Source organism: Lampetra planeri, chromosome 22, assembly GCF_965212315.1.
Source record: "Lampetra planeri chromosome 22, kcLamPlan1.2.h2, whole genome shotgun sequence".
NCBI lineage: Eukaryota > Metazoa > Chordata > Hyperoartia > Petromyzontiformes > Petromyzontidae > Lampetra > Lampetra planeri.
Window position 1 is genome coordinate 11,885,120 of NC_136128.1, and position 14,557 is coordinate 11,899,676.

The 14,557-nt window shown below is 53.6% G+C and overlaps 1 protein-coding gene across 1 annotated transcript in view; it reads left to right on the forward strand.

Annotated features, from left to right (window-relative positions):
- Nucleotides 1-14,557, forward strand: part of LOC144725126 (uncharacterized) — a 34,323-nt gene that overhangs the window by 2,071 nt on the left and 17,695 nt on the right. Inside the window, exons 2-4 of the mRNA XM_078604598.1 lie at nt 2,803-3,015; nt 7,954-8,022; nt 8,784-8,954. Coding sequence (XP_078460724.1) covers nt 2,803-3,015; nt 7,954-8,022; nt 8,784-8,954 — 453 coding nt within the window. The remainder of the gene's footprint in view (nt 1-2,802; nt 3,016-7,953; nt 8,023-8,783; nt 8,955-14,557) is intronic.

The following is a 14,557-nucleotide window of genomic DNA, read 5'->3' on the forward strand; positions in this document are numbered from 1 at the left end:
TACTGGGGATGATTGGACCTCATCCAGCAGTCCATTGGCAAATGACTTTTAACGTGTACACGGAGATGTATTGTAATGAGACACTAACAGGTTGTTCAGTCAGTGTAATACGTAGTAGGGCTTTCGCGACCAATATTATCCACAGTAGAGGTTCTGTTGGGTTATATCGCGTAGATATAAATGTGTCGTTAAACCCGCCACCACCCGACACAGCCAAGGTTTGTCACGTAAACAGAACGTGCCGATTCGTTACTACTTCAGCACACTGGTGCGTTGGAGAGTAAACCCACTACTTTTACAATTCGAGTACAACGTTTCGCCAGTTGTAATTACTGCCCACGTGACAAACCTTATTAATTGTCTGTGTCGGGTGGTGGTGGGATTAACGACACATTTATATTTACACGATCTAACCCAACAAAACCTCTATTAAGGTTGGTCAGTGTTACTGCTGTGTTGGTTATTTCTCTCCGAGCTCGTGTGTTGTTTTCCACCTCTGGTCTCTCGTGCAAGAGAGACATTTGCCTCAATGTGCTCATTAGTTAAAAATAAGCTTCATGTAAATATGTACGTGTGTGTGTGTGTCAAGACAAACATCCCTTTAATATGCTGTCGGGGCAAGTGTTGTTAGCGAGTGCCTATTAAGGCTGGCCGCCTTGGTCTCTCCAATGATGATGTTAACACATCAATAGGTACTCATTTCGAGGCTGAGTCTACATAGGGGAGGCCCTGGACCAGTTCAGATAATCGTCACTGGTGTTGGCCATGAACGGGAATCGAACTTGGGTCGCCGGGTTCGTAGCGCAGTGCGCTATAATGCTGCTCCAAATCACGTGTATACACACGCGCACAGGGTGTCTCGCGCGCACACCGCGCTCAAAAAACAGTTGATGCAGCTTCGACAATTTGTGGATATAAATATCATCATTCATCAGCAGGTTGGTAGCCGAGTGAGTGTGCTACCCAGCGCGCCACTGCCCTTAGCCAACGCTCACGAGCGGCACCCCATCCGGCCCGGTGGCTGAGCGGGCGAGCCGGCGGCTCGCTATCGGAAGGTCACGTCGGCTCAGGTACAACCATCACCATCATCATCATAGGACTGTGGAATGTCCTCCCACTGGCTCAACCCGGGAAATCGCTTTGATGTTTTTCTGAACAGCACTTGCCCCAAGTGTCTGTAGGCCACGTGGTGTTGCGGGTCGTTGTGTTTGTGTGTGCCGATACTCCCAGTGGCATTATTGAGCCGTGAAACCCAGTTCCAGGCAGCGTGCTTTTGCCCCCTCCCCCCTGCCCGCGCGAGGCTCGTGAGGCTCGCTGTGACGCGGAGGGCTCTTGACAGCTCCGAGCGCTCCCTTTGGCTCGCGGTTCCGTGCCTCGCACGGCCAGAAATGTGCGACAGAATTGGGCATATGTGGCCACGCGGAGTGGCAAGCGTGCGCTCGTTTGGGCCCCGTTAGAGGTCTCGTGACGTCGCCGCGGCAGAGGCAGCTGCGGCCGTGCCGGAGTGGCGCTTGGAAGCCCGCGGATGTCGCGCTCCCAGAATGCGTGTACGCGACTTGTCTGTGTGGCCAGGTGGAAGCCAAGCGCTGGGCTTTTGTGCAAGGCCTTGTTTGTTGTTGTTGATGGGCGCCACATCTCCCACATACGGGGCCCATGTCCGTGCCTGCGTTAACCCCCCGCGTCCCCCCCCCCCCCGCATCCCTCACCTCACTCTACTCCCCTTCATGCACTCTCCTACCTCTCCCCTCTCATCTCACATTCTTATCACTCAGATGCTATGTTTCACAAACAACAGTCTTCGGTAGTATCACAGTAGGGGGCGATGTTGTGTGTAATCCCAATTTAGTTATATGCGGATACTGTTTTTTTTACAAATCTCAACCATGACACCGGCACGCACAGTGGCCTACTCTTTTCCAATGACATCCCGGGATCTTTAATGTCCACTGCGAAACAGACGGCGCGTGTTTCATGGTTAATACACCTGCAGTATTAACCAGGGCTACCTGCTGGAATCGAACCGTGAACATCTGCAGCAAGTGGTGAATGATCAACTCGCGAGATTTGATAGTCAGGTTTAACCCCAGCTCTTATTGGGTCTGTGGGTCCCGGTGTAAGTTTATGGGTCTCCTTGTGAAGATATGGATCTCTAAGTCTTTAGGTCTTTGTGTGAAACTGTGAGTCTGTGTGTGAGTCTTTGGTTCTCTGTATGAATGTGGATCCCGATGCGAGTCTATGGGTCTCTGTAAGTGATTGGTGACTGGGACGAAACCATCAGCCTATCAGCCACGATGACTGCTGGGTGAAAGCCTCCCCATGCCGCGTCCATCCCTCACCGTCCTGCGATGTAACCATCCACCCAGCACCTGCACACGAGCCGATTGACACGGCTCGTCTGAAACCCTAGGATCTCAGCTGCACCAGCCATTGTGAACCAAATTCCCTCTCACCTCTTCTCCTGGTCCAGCTGCAGAGCGAGCGGCTCGCGATCGGAAGGTCACGAGTTCAAATCCTGGTCGGCGGATGACTCTGCCCATCGTCACCCCTCTGGGTTCCCTACAGCGAGTGGCACTTTTTGGGTAACGTCAGCAGCGGTTATCCCACGGATGGACTCTCCCCCCGCCGTAGGAATCACGGAGGTTCCGCCATTGACTGATAGGGCTGCAAGTACGAGATGAGCAGCGCCGGGTCAATGACCACACGCGCAGGGAAATCGCTTTGACCGTCGCGAATCGGGGTTTCTCGCCGGCGCGTCTCCACGCACGCACGCACCGCGGCTCGACTTCTCTCTACGCGGCGCAGGTGCTGGCAAGGCGGCGCACGCGATGGACGGCAAGAACGGGCTGAGCGGCGCCGAGAAGGTGATCCTGCGCAAGGTGGTGCGCCGCGGCGTCGTCGGGGAGGGCTCGCTGGTGCACTCGCCGGCCGCCTGGGGCCTTCTGCTGGCGCTGCTGCTCACCTGGTCGGCCGTCGCCGTGCTCATGTTCGACCTCGTGGACTACCGCAGCGCGCTGGGTACTGCCGCGACGATGACGACGCGGCGACGCGGGCCGGCGGCCGTGCCGGTTGTGCCGCCTGTTGCTCGTGGTGCTTGCGCGTTGATCTCCGGGTCTGGCTATCTGTGTCTGGCTCGAGCTGTCTTCCTGCCTACTTGTATCTGCCTGACTAGCTGCCTGCCATCCCCGCTACCCTGCCCTGAATGCTTGACTGTATGCTCACTGGCTAGCCTCCCTGCGTATCCAACCTACCTACATGACCTACCTACTGCCTCCCTCTCTACACACCAACTAACCTAACCACTCCTATCTGTCTGTTCCCCTGTTTATCTACCCACACGAACCCACTCAGCTTCGCACCTATTCACCTACCTACTTACCTACACAGCTACCCACCCACCTGCCTACCTACAGATGTACTTGTCTCTGTCTCTTGCATGGGTGTGCCTGTGAAGTCGTCTCTAATCGCTTCAGAACTTGTGATTGGGTGCGCAGGGCGCTTTAGAACGATTTCCTTGGCGAAATTGAAATGAGAGTACAAAAACTAATTCTAACCCCCCCCCCCCCCCCCCACGGGAGCCAACTTCAGTGGATAAGTTGTGCAAAACGGTCCACACGTGTGAAGTGAAACCCTCTAACGATGGCATTGGTGGACCCCCCCTGTGGATGGAAGCACTGCCCTTGCCAGCGCAAGGACTCTGCCGTCTTTACCCCCTCGCGGCAGGGGTCGCACAGGCAGGGGCCTCGCCAGACGGAGGTGCCGGACGGAAGGCCTCGGTAAACCCCAGTTAGCAGCCTTGTGTCGGGGGGAGACAGCCGAATGGGACAATCCCATTCCGCTGTCCGCTGCCTTCACCGTCGCGTCGTTTGGCAACATTTTTAACCAGCGCGATACGGAGGCTCCTAACGGGGGTTAAAATATCGGCGGACTTTTTTCTGCACATTAGCGGGGCGGTCTTAGTGTAATCGGCTGGCTTGCATCCTACGCCTAACCTTTAGATTACCGCATCTCTCTTATCGCTTCATCATCTGAGTATTTCGGTGCCGGGTATTTTCGTTCTGCAGGATCATCAGAAAGTACAGTGCGGCGCTTCTGCAATAACTTCGCGTTTTTTAATGTCCTCGGCGCAGCAGGAATTTAAGGCGCACGAGTCAAACCGCACGGCGACGTGTCCGTGCCGTTTCGGAACGCCGTGCCCTTGAGCTGTTTAACTTGAAGTTGGGGTTTGTGTTGTGGAGTTGCTAGGCTCGTGATGGCAGTGAACACTTTGTTCCAGGTTGTAAATCGTTCTCGGCCGACGCACGGTCACGGGGCAGCAATCGTAGTTCGTCGTCGGGCGCCCGTTAGTCACGCGGTTGTTGCCGGAAGCGCCGCTGTTGGATCCGACGAAAACGCAGAAAAGACCGGCGGACAGACGGACGAACTTGCACACGGGCCAAACGACCTAAGAGGCAGAGGAGGGGGGGACGGAGTGACGATTAGACAGACAGTGTAGAACAGACAGGCAGACGGGCAGTAAGACAACAAACGCCCAGCGGGGCCAAGCAAGGCTGCTCGGTGTGTTTCACGCCCAGCCCATGGGCGTCGTGGGGAGGCGGCTCCGAACCCGGCCATCATTCTGCGGCCACGGTCGCCCCGACGGGGGCAGCCACCGCGCTGTCGCGGGCCAAGCGGCGGTGCTGCGGACGCGAGCGCGGGCGGACCGGGCCGGACCCGTCGGCTCCCGCGCCACGGCCGACGATCCTGAGGGGGGGAAAGAGCGGCGAGCGGCGAACCCGTTAGGCCCTCGGCGCTAAGCCATCTATATATATACACGCACACACACGCCGGGCGAAAAGTTGAGTTTCAAATTCCAGCCGGCCCGAGCGGTGTCAGTTTAAGACGGCACTCGGCTGCCCTATTTGTGTCACGGTGGGGGGAGGGGTCTCTCGTGTTACGCGCCCTCCGCTAAGTCGAGCTTCGCAGCGCGTCCGGGGGGGGGGGGGGGGGGCGGCGAGGAGATGTTGGGACACGAACAAAATAAAAAATAAATCGTAATCGGACTCACGAAGGTGATCGTGAAGGTGTCGGTGTTCGGCAGACGGGGGTGTAGAGTTCCAGTGCGGAGGGGATGGGGGGGCGACGTCGCTCCGTGACTTCACCCCGTCAAGTAATTGTGTAAGTCGCGAATATTTTGTTATTTTCTTTGCACCTATCTACGTGACTTTTCCGAAAGACCCGAGAATATGAATTCCTGCAGTCACGAAAGCTTTAAGTGAAGATTTCGCGAATATTTGTTCAAAATTGGCAACTTGGGACCGTGCCGCCGGCACAAGTGTGGCCAACTCGAACAGCGCCACGGCGTCCTTCACGCCCGCCGGGTTACCGCTGCTCCCCACCAGGAACCTGGGCGGCCGCCGGGCTGGAGGCCGCGAACCTCTGCAGCAAGCGGCGAATGCGGCATCGCTCGGCCACGGAGCAGCCGGAGGGGGCCGCGGTGCGGCTGCCGCTCTTCACGCAAACTTCAAAGGACGCTGCTCGCGATGCTCAATTGCGGCGTTTCCATCGCCTCGCCACCCCCGAGCCCAGTGCCGTGTTCCCCGCGAGTCTTCGAGCTGATGGCGAGCTGTGATCGCCCCCCCCACCCCCCCCCCCGTAGTGCCGTAGCGCAATGCGAGCCTCCCGTCGCGGTTACCCAGCGCGGGACCACGGGCGCTCAGTGGCACGCGGCCGGGTAACGAGCGGTGCTTTTGACGGTGCAGTCGATGACGAGCCTGAGCACGTTGCTAGAAATTGAGCGAGGTTATTGTCGCGAGAAGCCGGGAGAAGTGGAGCAGTGAGAGGGAAAGAGTAGGAAGAGAAGCGTTGTGACCTGCGGTGTGGTGTGAGTGGGTGGGTGGGTGGGTGAGTGGGGAAATGAGCATACGAGTGGGTAGGCGAGTGCGTGATCGGCGCGTCTCGGCGTCTACCTGTTCGCCACCGTCTTGGTGTACTCCACACCTGGCTCATCCGCTCGCTCACCTCGCTCCCGCCGCCACGCAAGTGCCTCGAGCTCCTGGATGCGGCGCGTCTGCCGTGCGGCATGTGCGTGTGTGAGCGCGCGTGTCGGACGTTCCATCTCATTGCCTCATGTTGTTCTCTTTGTCTCGCATGTTCCGCACTGTCTCCGCCCCCACCGTGGCCTGCCCACCACGACGCTTTGCGTTGCCCCGTTTGAGTGGCCGGCTGCTCCGCCCTTCCCTCCTCCGTGCCCTCTGCCCTCTGCCCCCCCCCTCCCCCACACACATCCTCCCCGACCACCCCCCACTGCCCCCTCCATTCCCTTCACTTTCCCCGTTCACGCAGAGCCCACCTGCAGTCAGCCCTGCCGGCCGCCCGGTAATGAGCTCAGACACGCGTGCCGTGCCGTCTTCACCGAGTCGTTTGACCCCCCCCACGCACCCTCCCCTCCCTCCCCCGTGATCCCGTCCCGCGGTCAAGGCACAGGCGCGTGGTCCTTCACTGCCTGCTAGCAGCACATTCACTATTGGGGATGTGCGTGATTTGTTCTTAAACGCGCGTCCTATACGTCAGGGGTGTCTCAGACCGCTTTGCGCACGATAAGCGACCTGCATCGCATCGCAGCTCGAAACATTCCAAAGGGCACCCCCATTGACAGCTGTCCCTGTGTGGTACAAGGTGACTCGTGTTTATCGATTTATTGATCTAAGTGCCGTTGATTTGGCTTATTTTTTGTTTACAATTTATTTTCTTTACAGTCCTTTTTTTAGCAATACGTTATTTATTTATTTATTTTATACTCACTTTATTATGATTATTCCACCATTGTCCTGTTATCATAACCATTAATTTGAAAAAAAAATTTGTTGCAACATGGGGTTCAAGATAAATACGAGCGAAATCGAATTTACATTCCACGCGTTCCGAGTTCGCTAAGCAATTAAAGATCGCGGTTGCAGGGACAGAACTCGAATACACGCCAGAGCATGTAAAGCTGGGACTGTTACTGACGGCAGACCGGGATCAAAATTTTAAATCAAAATCTGATGAGCTATGAAGCTCTTTTTCACAGATGCCCACTCGATGAACGTTGTAAAGCTGAACTGAGTGGCTGCCACCACCTGTGACGTACGCATCAGACGCATGGACATTGACAAAACGCACCGTGGAACGATATCAGAGAAGCGCGCAAAGAGTGGAGAGGTGCACGCTTAGAACTGCACTGGAGAGACAGGGGGAGGAGGGGGGGGAGAAGACGTGCAGTCGAGAATGTGCGCGAGAAGTTAGCGACATGGATTGTCTGAGACAAACGCTCACCACCACCGCCATTATGGAGATGGAGCGATGAAATCGTCTCAAGCGCTGGTACATCGTGGGACCATGAGAGGTGCGCGACGGGCCGGGAGGCATTGATCCAGGAGTGTGTGGATCATGCCTGCCGATGATGCCGATGATGGCGATGATGATGGTGGTGGTGGTTATCCAGCATGAGAGGGGACAGTGTGCTCCGTCCGAGGGCATTCTGAAGCCACGCGCACTGTGCCTCGACATTAACACCACTGCATGCCTGGCTGTCTGTGGGGTTGTGCCGGTTTAACCTGTGGGCGAGTGGCAAGTGCAAGAGGATTTTCCATTAACATTTAGGGCCCGATGCATGTGTCGATGGAAACCTGCGTTCACCTGATTTTTTTCTGGCAAAAATTAATAAAAATTCCCAATTATCTGGGGTCTTGTGTGAGAGGGGGGACTTGGGAAGTTCACGGTAACCTTTATTTGGTCAAAGCTTCGTGAAACATTGGCGAGCACCACTCCCCCACAAACACATGCATTGGGTTGTTTGGTATTGGTCAATCAAACGACGCAAATCGTCGTTGACTCTAAGAGTAACGGGTTGACATGGAGTAGCTCTACTGCTGCTAGTTTTACACTGTGTGTGTGTGTATTGGTGTGTGTGTGTTCGTGTGTGTGGGATCGCAGGTTCCATGGTGGAGTTTGATGCGGACGGGGATGGCGATTTCGATATAGAAGATGTAAAGTCGTTTTTTGGTAAAAGCAACGTTCAGCGAATGTTAATCTAACAAAATCATAATCAGCAACATTCGTCAAAACACGAATAACCGCTCGTTACGTTGTCTCCAACACTTCATGCCCCGTATTGGAGGATTGTGGACGGCCAAGCCACCCGGTAGTACTCTCAGTCTCGTCACATCTCGCAAGCTAAGCAAATGCTGAGCCTGGGAAAATAGTGAGCAGCGTGGGCAACGGAGGGCAGCGCACTGGGCAGGCTGTCGGGAAGGCGGCCGGGCGTGGTGCTGGCCACACCGCTGCCCTCGTGCATTGTGCCGGCCTCACAGAAACTTCCCCAACAACCGCTGCCTTCTATGTAGGCCAGTTGCGAGTTCACATCCTGGTCGTAGGTGAACACGGCGCATCGCCCCTCTGGGGGCGACAAAATTGGCACCACTTTGTGAGCAAGTCAACGGTGGTCGCCCTGTGGAGGGACTCGCCCCCACCATAGGAATGGGGAATATCCACCGCTGGCTCAGCCTCTATAAGCAGGACATGAGAGCACCGTGTCTATGCCAATTTGAGGAGGACTTGACTCTGATTTATATTTGAACATCACTTTCCCCCAACAGTCTACGCAGGCCACACGGCGGACGGTTATCTTTGTGTGTTTGTGCGTGTGTGCGTGGGTGGGTGTGTGTGTCTGCGTGTGTGTGTATGCGTGTGCGTGCATGTGTGCGTGCGTGTACGTGCGTGTGTGTGCATACGTGTGTGTGCGCGTGTGTGTCCGCGGGTGCCAGGTGGGGTGTTCTCCGATCCGCTGGGCGCGGTGGGGAGGGTGGCCGGGCGCGGCACCGACAGCCTCAACCACGTGTGGGGCATCGTCTACGACCTCATCGCTCCCGATGACGACGACGATGATGACGACGATGACGACGACGACGACGTGTACGGCGGCGGCGGCTCTGACGGTGAGACGGCAGCAGACGGCACGGCAGGTACCCCTCGGACGGCCACGTCCCGCACGCACGTGCTGGCCGGCCTGCTCCAGAAGTGACGCGCCAGCGTGCCGAGCCGCCCCCCCCCCCCGCCCTTCCCCCCCCGAACTCGGCACAGACTCCGGCGACGGCACCGCCCCCGCACCCCCCCGCCACCCGGACTCGGCACCAGCCCCCCCGGTGGTGCCTGACCACGTGTCGTCGTTGTCCGGCGGCGACGGCGGCCTCGCTCTGGGAAAAAAGTTCAACGTGTACCACGCGCCGGCGAGCCTTATTCTACAGGGTGTGACGTGTTGCGCGTGCCAGCGGTTAACGCGATGCCCGACGTTTACATCACGGCTGCGGAAGCCTTTTCTTGCCGACGGCCGTATAGGACTTTCGCGTTCCTTTTGGCGGGCAGTCGCACGTTAACACGCTGCTTAGCGCTATCCAAGAGAGGGCCTCGTAGTGACAAGTCAACGAACGTGCTGAATTTATAAACGTGGTGTTGTTGCCAGGTTGTCGACAATATTGCCCTCCAGTACCCGATTAGCAAGATGCTGGCAGTGACGGATAAATACCGTGTGCGGGCCGTGTTGATTCGCGAGGGCTCGCGTGGTCACTCACCGTGTGACGTGAAGTCGTCGGCCGTAGGTTCACCGCTGCTCATGTAGTCACCCGGCCTTGGGGTGTCCACTTTATTTTGCAGCACGGGCCCACCTTCAAATCATCCAACAGTGGGCTTCCTTTTCTGCCTCACGCAATTTCCCCAGCAGCCTCATTTCTGTCCTTGAATTGTGCACAATCCAGATAAATATCATAAACGATCGTGGACATCCTGAAAACGATTTGTGGATTTCATCATTACGCAAAAATGTGTTATTATTCACAAAATGTGCGTCTTTACATCTTAGAATAAGCCCCTAAACAAACCACTCGTCTAATTGCGTTTAATTTGAACGCGTGAAATGTTTTAGTTTTCGGAACGCCACGTTCACGATGCACCAGTCGCACTGCCGCACAGCGTGGGCCGGTGATGATAGTTTCAAACGCGCGCTGCCTTTGATGCGTTTATTATTTGTCTGTTATATCTGATAACCCCTACAGACGCCAGTGTCATTGCTACATTCAGCACATTGTGACACAATCACCCTTAACTCTTGAACTATGACCCTGAAAGCTGGGTATGAGTCCATCGTTACACCGCCGATAAAATGCCACGATGGGCATCGCACAACCGATTCGCACGCGCGCGGTTCTGGGCCATAGATCACTCTTGCCGTGTTCACAAATTAATGACACTTACAGGAGGGATTTAACAAGGTTTGTGTTTGACATAAAGACATCGCTGTTAATTTACCTCCTAATTATTGTGGTGATCTTGTTGGTGATCTGCCAGAGATTTACGAGGGTTGTGGTTAGAGTCTAGGTTAGAGCTCCGTAGTAACCAAGGGTTAAGAAAATACGCACTTTGTGATTGAAAGGTCGTAAGGTCATTACGATATACGGTCGATCACCAGCGAAAATAATTCCACCGTTGCTTTCTTACACGCATGATGCATGTATGTTGCGTTTAACTTATAGAGTTTCTGTTTCCATAACCCGTAACTAATGCTCTCCCGAGGTGCAATCGGTGACGATAATTATCGGCACGTTATGTTTCAGGGGGTTTAAAAAAAATGATCATTCGCCAGAAATACCAACGAAATAGTGAGCGATCAGTGCAGTCGCAGGCCGTGTGGCGTGCTGTGTGCGGGGGTGTTACGCCTGTACACGTCGCTGTACCGACGTCTTTGAGAGAGGTGTTGTCACCGAGGGCCCGGGTACAGAACGGTTTACGCAATTCTATAAGTTGCATGCGAGTCAATTCCGTTGAGAGAGTTATGACAAAGAAACCTCGTGGAGCTGGGAGAGAATTCGTGTGCGGTTGGGAGCGGTCTCACGTCGACTGTGAAAGTTAAAGTAAAAAAAAGGTAAACCGTCAATGATTAAAATAGAAAAAACTATTGACGTTAATATTGATGACAATAGTAATGACCCGAGTGATGTACATCATTACCCTGAAAAAACCTTGATTAAAATTAAAGCATACGTTAACATTTCTGTACAACTGGAACATAAGTTATGTTTATCAAACTTTTTCAACGGAAGACGCAACTCTGTAACCCAATTCACAGTCGTACAATACAAAAAAATGAGAAACTCAATTACAAAGCTTATGGGAAACTGATATCACGATAATCATCACATCATGAAAAATCATATCGTATCATGACATGAGTTATCGTGAAAACCCTATTGATCACACTGCACTGAAAGCGTTTGTACGTATGTTGAACTTATTTCGCACCGTACGTAGCCACCCATGCTAATCGGAGGTGCGGGCGAAGGACAACAAACTAAACACGACAAGAAGCAGTTCTACAGCCACGCATCCCTCATGTGCTTTTTCTGTGGCCGAGAGCGGTGGGGTGGGGGTGGCGGCTTTCCTCTGGCCACGATGAGGGCCGTTGCCAGACACCCTTGCGGCCAAACCTTAGCCATTCCGCACCGTGCCGTACCCGTCCGTCCATCCGGCAACCCACGTGACCTCAGGGAGCGTTGAGATTTTCAGGCGTGGGTGACGACATCAACGTCCCTCCTCTCATTTGACCTTTCGTCGAAATTTAAATTTTCTTTCTCGACTCATCAATTTTCTAAGCAGTCCTCGATGCAGTTAACTCTCCATTATCCGTGGGCGGATTTTCCGGGGTGAAATAAGCACGAGTGAACGTGCACACGCCGGGTCAAATCATCGGCTGCTCCTCACTCGTTGGGGGTCAGTGACTCGTTTCCCCATGTGACCGCAAAAGTAGTGTAGAGTAAGTTGGTTTTCTTAAAAAAAAACCAGACGACACATTCTGTGTCTGCACGGTCATTCTAAGGATGTAAATTCTAAATGGATTTGTTTATAATCGACTTATCGTTATCCGTGTTATTGTTTTATCTGGGTCACCCTCCACACATTACTCTGGATAATCAAGAGTTAACTGAACCGGCGTGATTTAAAATAAGTGAAAAAAAATAACAACAGATGTATTCAAACCTTTCGTTGTCTTCAACACTGTGAAACTCCTGTTATCCACGTGTCTCTTTTCTGCAACTGATATGATCCATAGCCCCTAATAAATGTATGCAAAATGTTAGTGAACTTATTTTTTCACAGATAAGAGGACTCCCATGGAATATTTGTGTGATTATCTCCAGGTGACCACACGGATAAGAGGAGTTATTTTCCTGGATTTGTGTTCACCCCTAGGTCTGTCCAATGCCGGAAAAGACTTCTCCAAACCATATTGATCATGGGGATATTGATTTCCCGTACACTGCGGATAATCGAATCTGCAGATAGCATCCCCCCCACATGAACGTGGATAAAAGGAACCTCACTGTACAGTATTCTCAAATAATTATTGATAAGATCATACCTTTCGAATTACAGTTTTTTGTGACTGCAGGGATTTATCTTCTTGATTCTTTCGGTAAAGTCACGTTGAAGGGAAATGATAAAATAATGAAAATAAAACATAATACAATTAACATTGGGACGCTGTCTTTTCGACAGCTCTGTTTCTGCACCTGAGGACGGCTGCTTGTGTTGTGGCCTAAATGTCGTGAGAATTTTTTATTTTATGATGTTTTATTTTTATTATTTTATTATTTCCCTTCTACGTGACTTTACCGAAAGAACCAAGAAGAAGATCATACCTTGATCGCTCAGCTCCGGTGTTGTTGTGCACACTGCAGTTACGTGATTTTCAGGGTGTGTTGTTGCGTGTGTGTGTGTAGCCTTGTGCAGGGTTTCAGCTGAGTTGTCTGGCACACGCCGCACTAACCTCAATAAACGTGGCCCCAGCACCTCGCTTTGCATCCAGCTGCTTCTGGGTCTTGCTTTAATGGTGTCCTGTGAGTAACGTGCACACTTCCGCATGCCAACTAACAACAACATTGGCCCCACATTGGGATGGACTACATCTTCGCACCGGTAAAAACGTGGGATGGACGACATCTTTGCGTGTCGTCTGGACTTAATTTAAACGGACATAAACAGACGTGAACTCCAGCGTTACCAATTCATGAAGGTGTAATGTGACCAACGGAACCTCAAGATCTGCTCGATAGACCCTTTTCAAGTCATCAATTCCCTCACAAAAGGTGTTTGCCACATGTTACGTGGGGACGACGAATACAACATCCTCGATAACAACTTACCGGCTTGTTGTCCTCGTCCCAGAATGCCGCTGCTCTTAACACGACCCGCGGCACGGCCTTTACTAACCCCACCAGCATGCAGGGTGACGGACACGTGCTGCTGCTAGTGCTGCTTGCAATGAGTACGGCACAGCATCGGAGGAAATGTCCACTTCCGAAGAAAGGCGCCGCTGTTCGATCTGCTCTGTGATCCGCGAGTGGTTTGCGTGTGACCCAGCGTCGGGGCTTTTGTGCGAGACAATCTCCACCGGCTGAGGCGCTAATCCCTAAGAACACAGCGTGGAGTGTCGTAGAAACACAGCGTGGAGTGTCGTAGCGTTCGCAGAGACTTGCAGCGAGCGCCGGAGGGCTGCTGAGGCACATTTCGCCCTTTGGGAACTTGAGACATGCCTGCATGCATCAGCACGATATTTAATAACAAAGTAATTTTTATGATACTGATGATGTGGCCAGGCAATGTAAATACAGCCACGGATTGTTCAATCTGAGCGTGTAGAGCTGTTGAGTGCTTCCCTCCCGTGTGCCAAAATGCTCAGTAATGGAATTGGCCGAGCGCCACGATGCGTGACGCGATAAAAAAAAAGTTTAGACTCGGCGAGGCTTTCCTGGATAAATAGATAAAACTCATCATCAGAGGTGGCCGGCTGGCTCGGAGCTCGGCACTGAGCCGGCCCTGGGTTTGAATCTGGGTTCTCGAGTGTGGCGAGTTTTTGAGGCTTTCCTGGATAAATAATGTGCAACGGTGTTGATTGAGTGACGAAATAGTTTGCATCACTCCCTTTTTGAAAGAAACGGTCAGAGGGGCTCAACATTTCACACAATGGGCACAAGACGATCCGAGGAGCAAACCGGTGGGGATGACGCGTTTTCTTTATTGGCGCACTCCGACCCGCGGCGCTGACGCTGTCCCGTGTCGATTTCCCAGATCGAAGGAGAATCCCCGCAAAGCGTAAAGGTCTGTATGTGCACGGCCTGCACACGCGTCGTCAACGCGCCGCGCGCGTCTTAACAGCCACACCGCACCGCGGTTGCCCGGATTCCCAAACGAGGGGGGGCATTGATTTCCTCGGCTAAAGACTGCGGTGAGCAGTTTTGCATGTCGGCAATTACGCGGCCGCTGATCTCCGCCCGAGCCGAAATCAATCCCCAGGGAATCCATTGATCGTCGCCACGGCCTCGAGAAGTCTAACGCCCGTCGTCGTTGTTGTGTCCGCTCGCGGCTCCCGCATGCGGCCCCGCCTGACCGCGTGCGGGCGGCAGAACGAACACCGCGGTACGTTTACGGCGCGACGCCGACGACCGACCGCGCGCACCTTTCGATTCGCCGCCTTCTCGTGCGGTAAGTG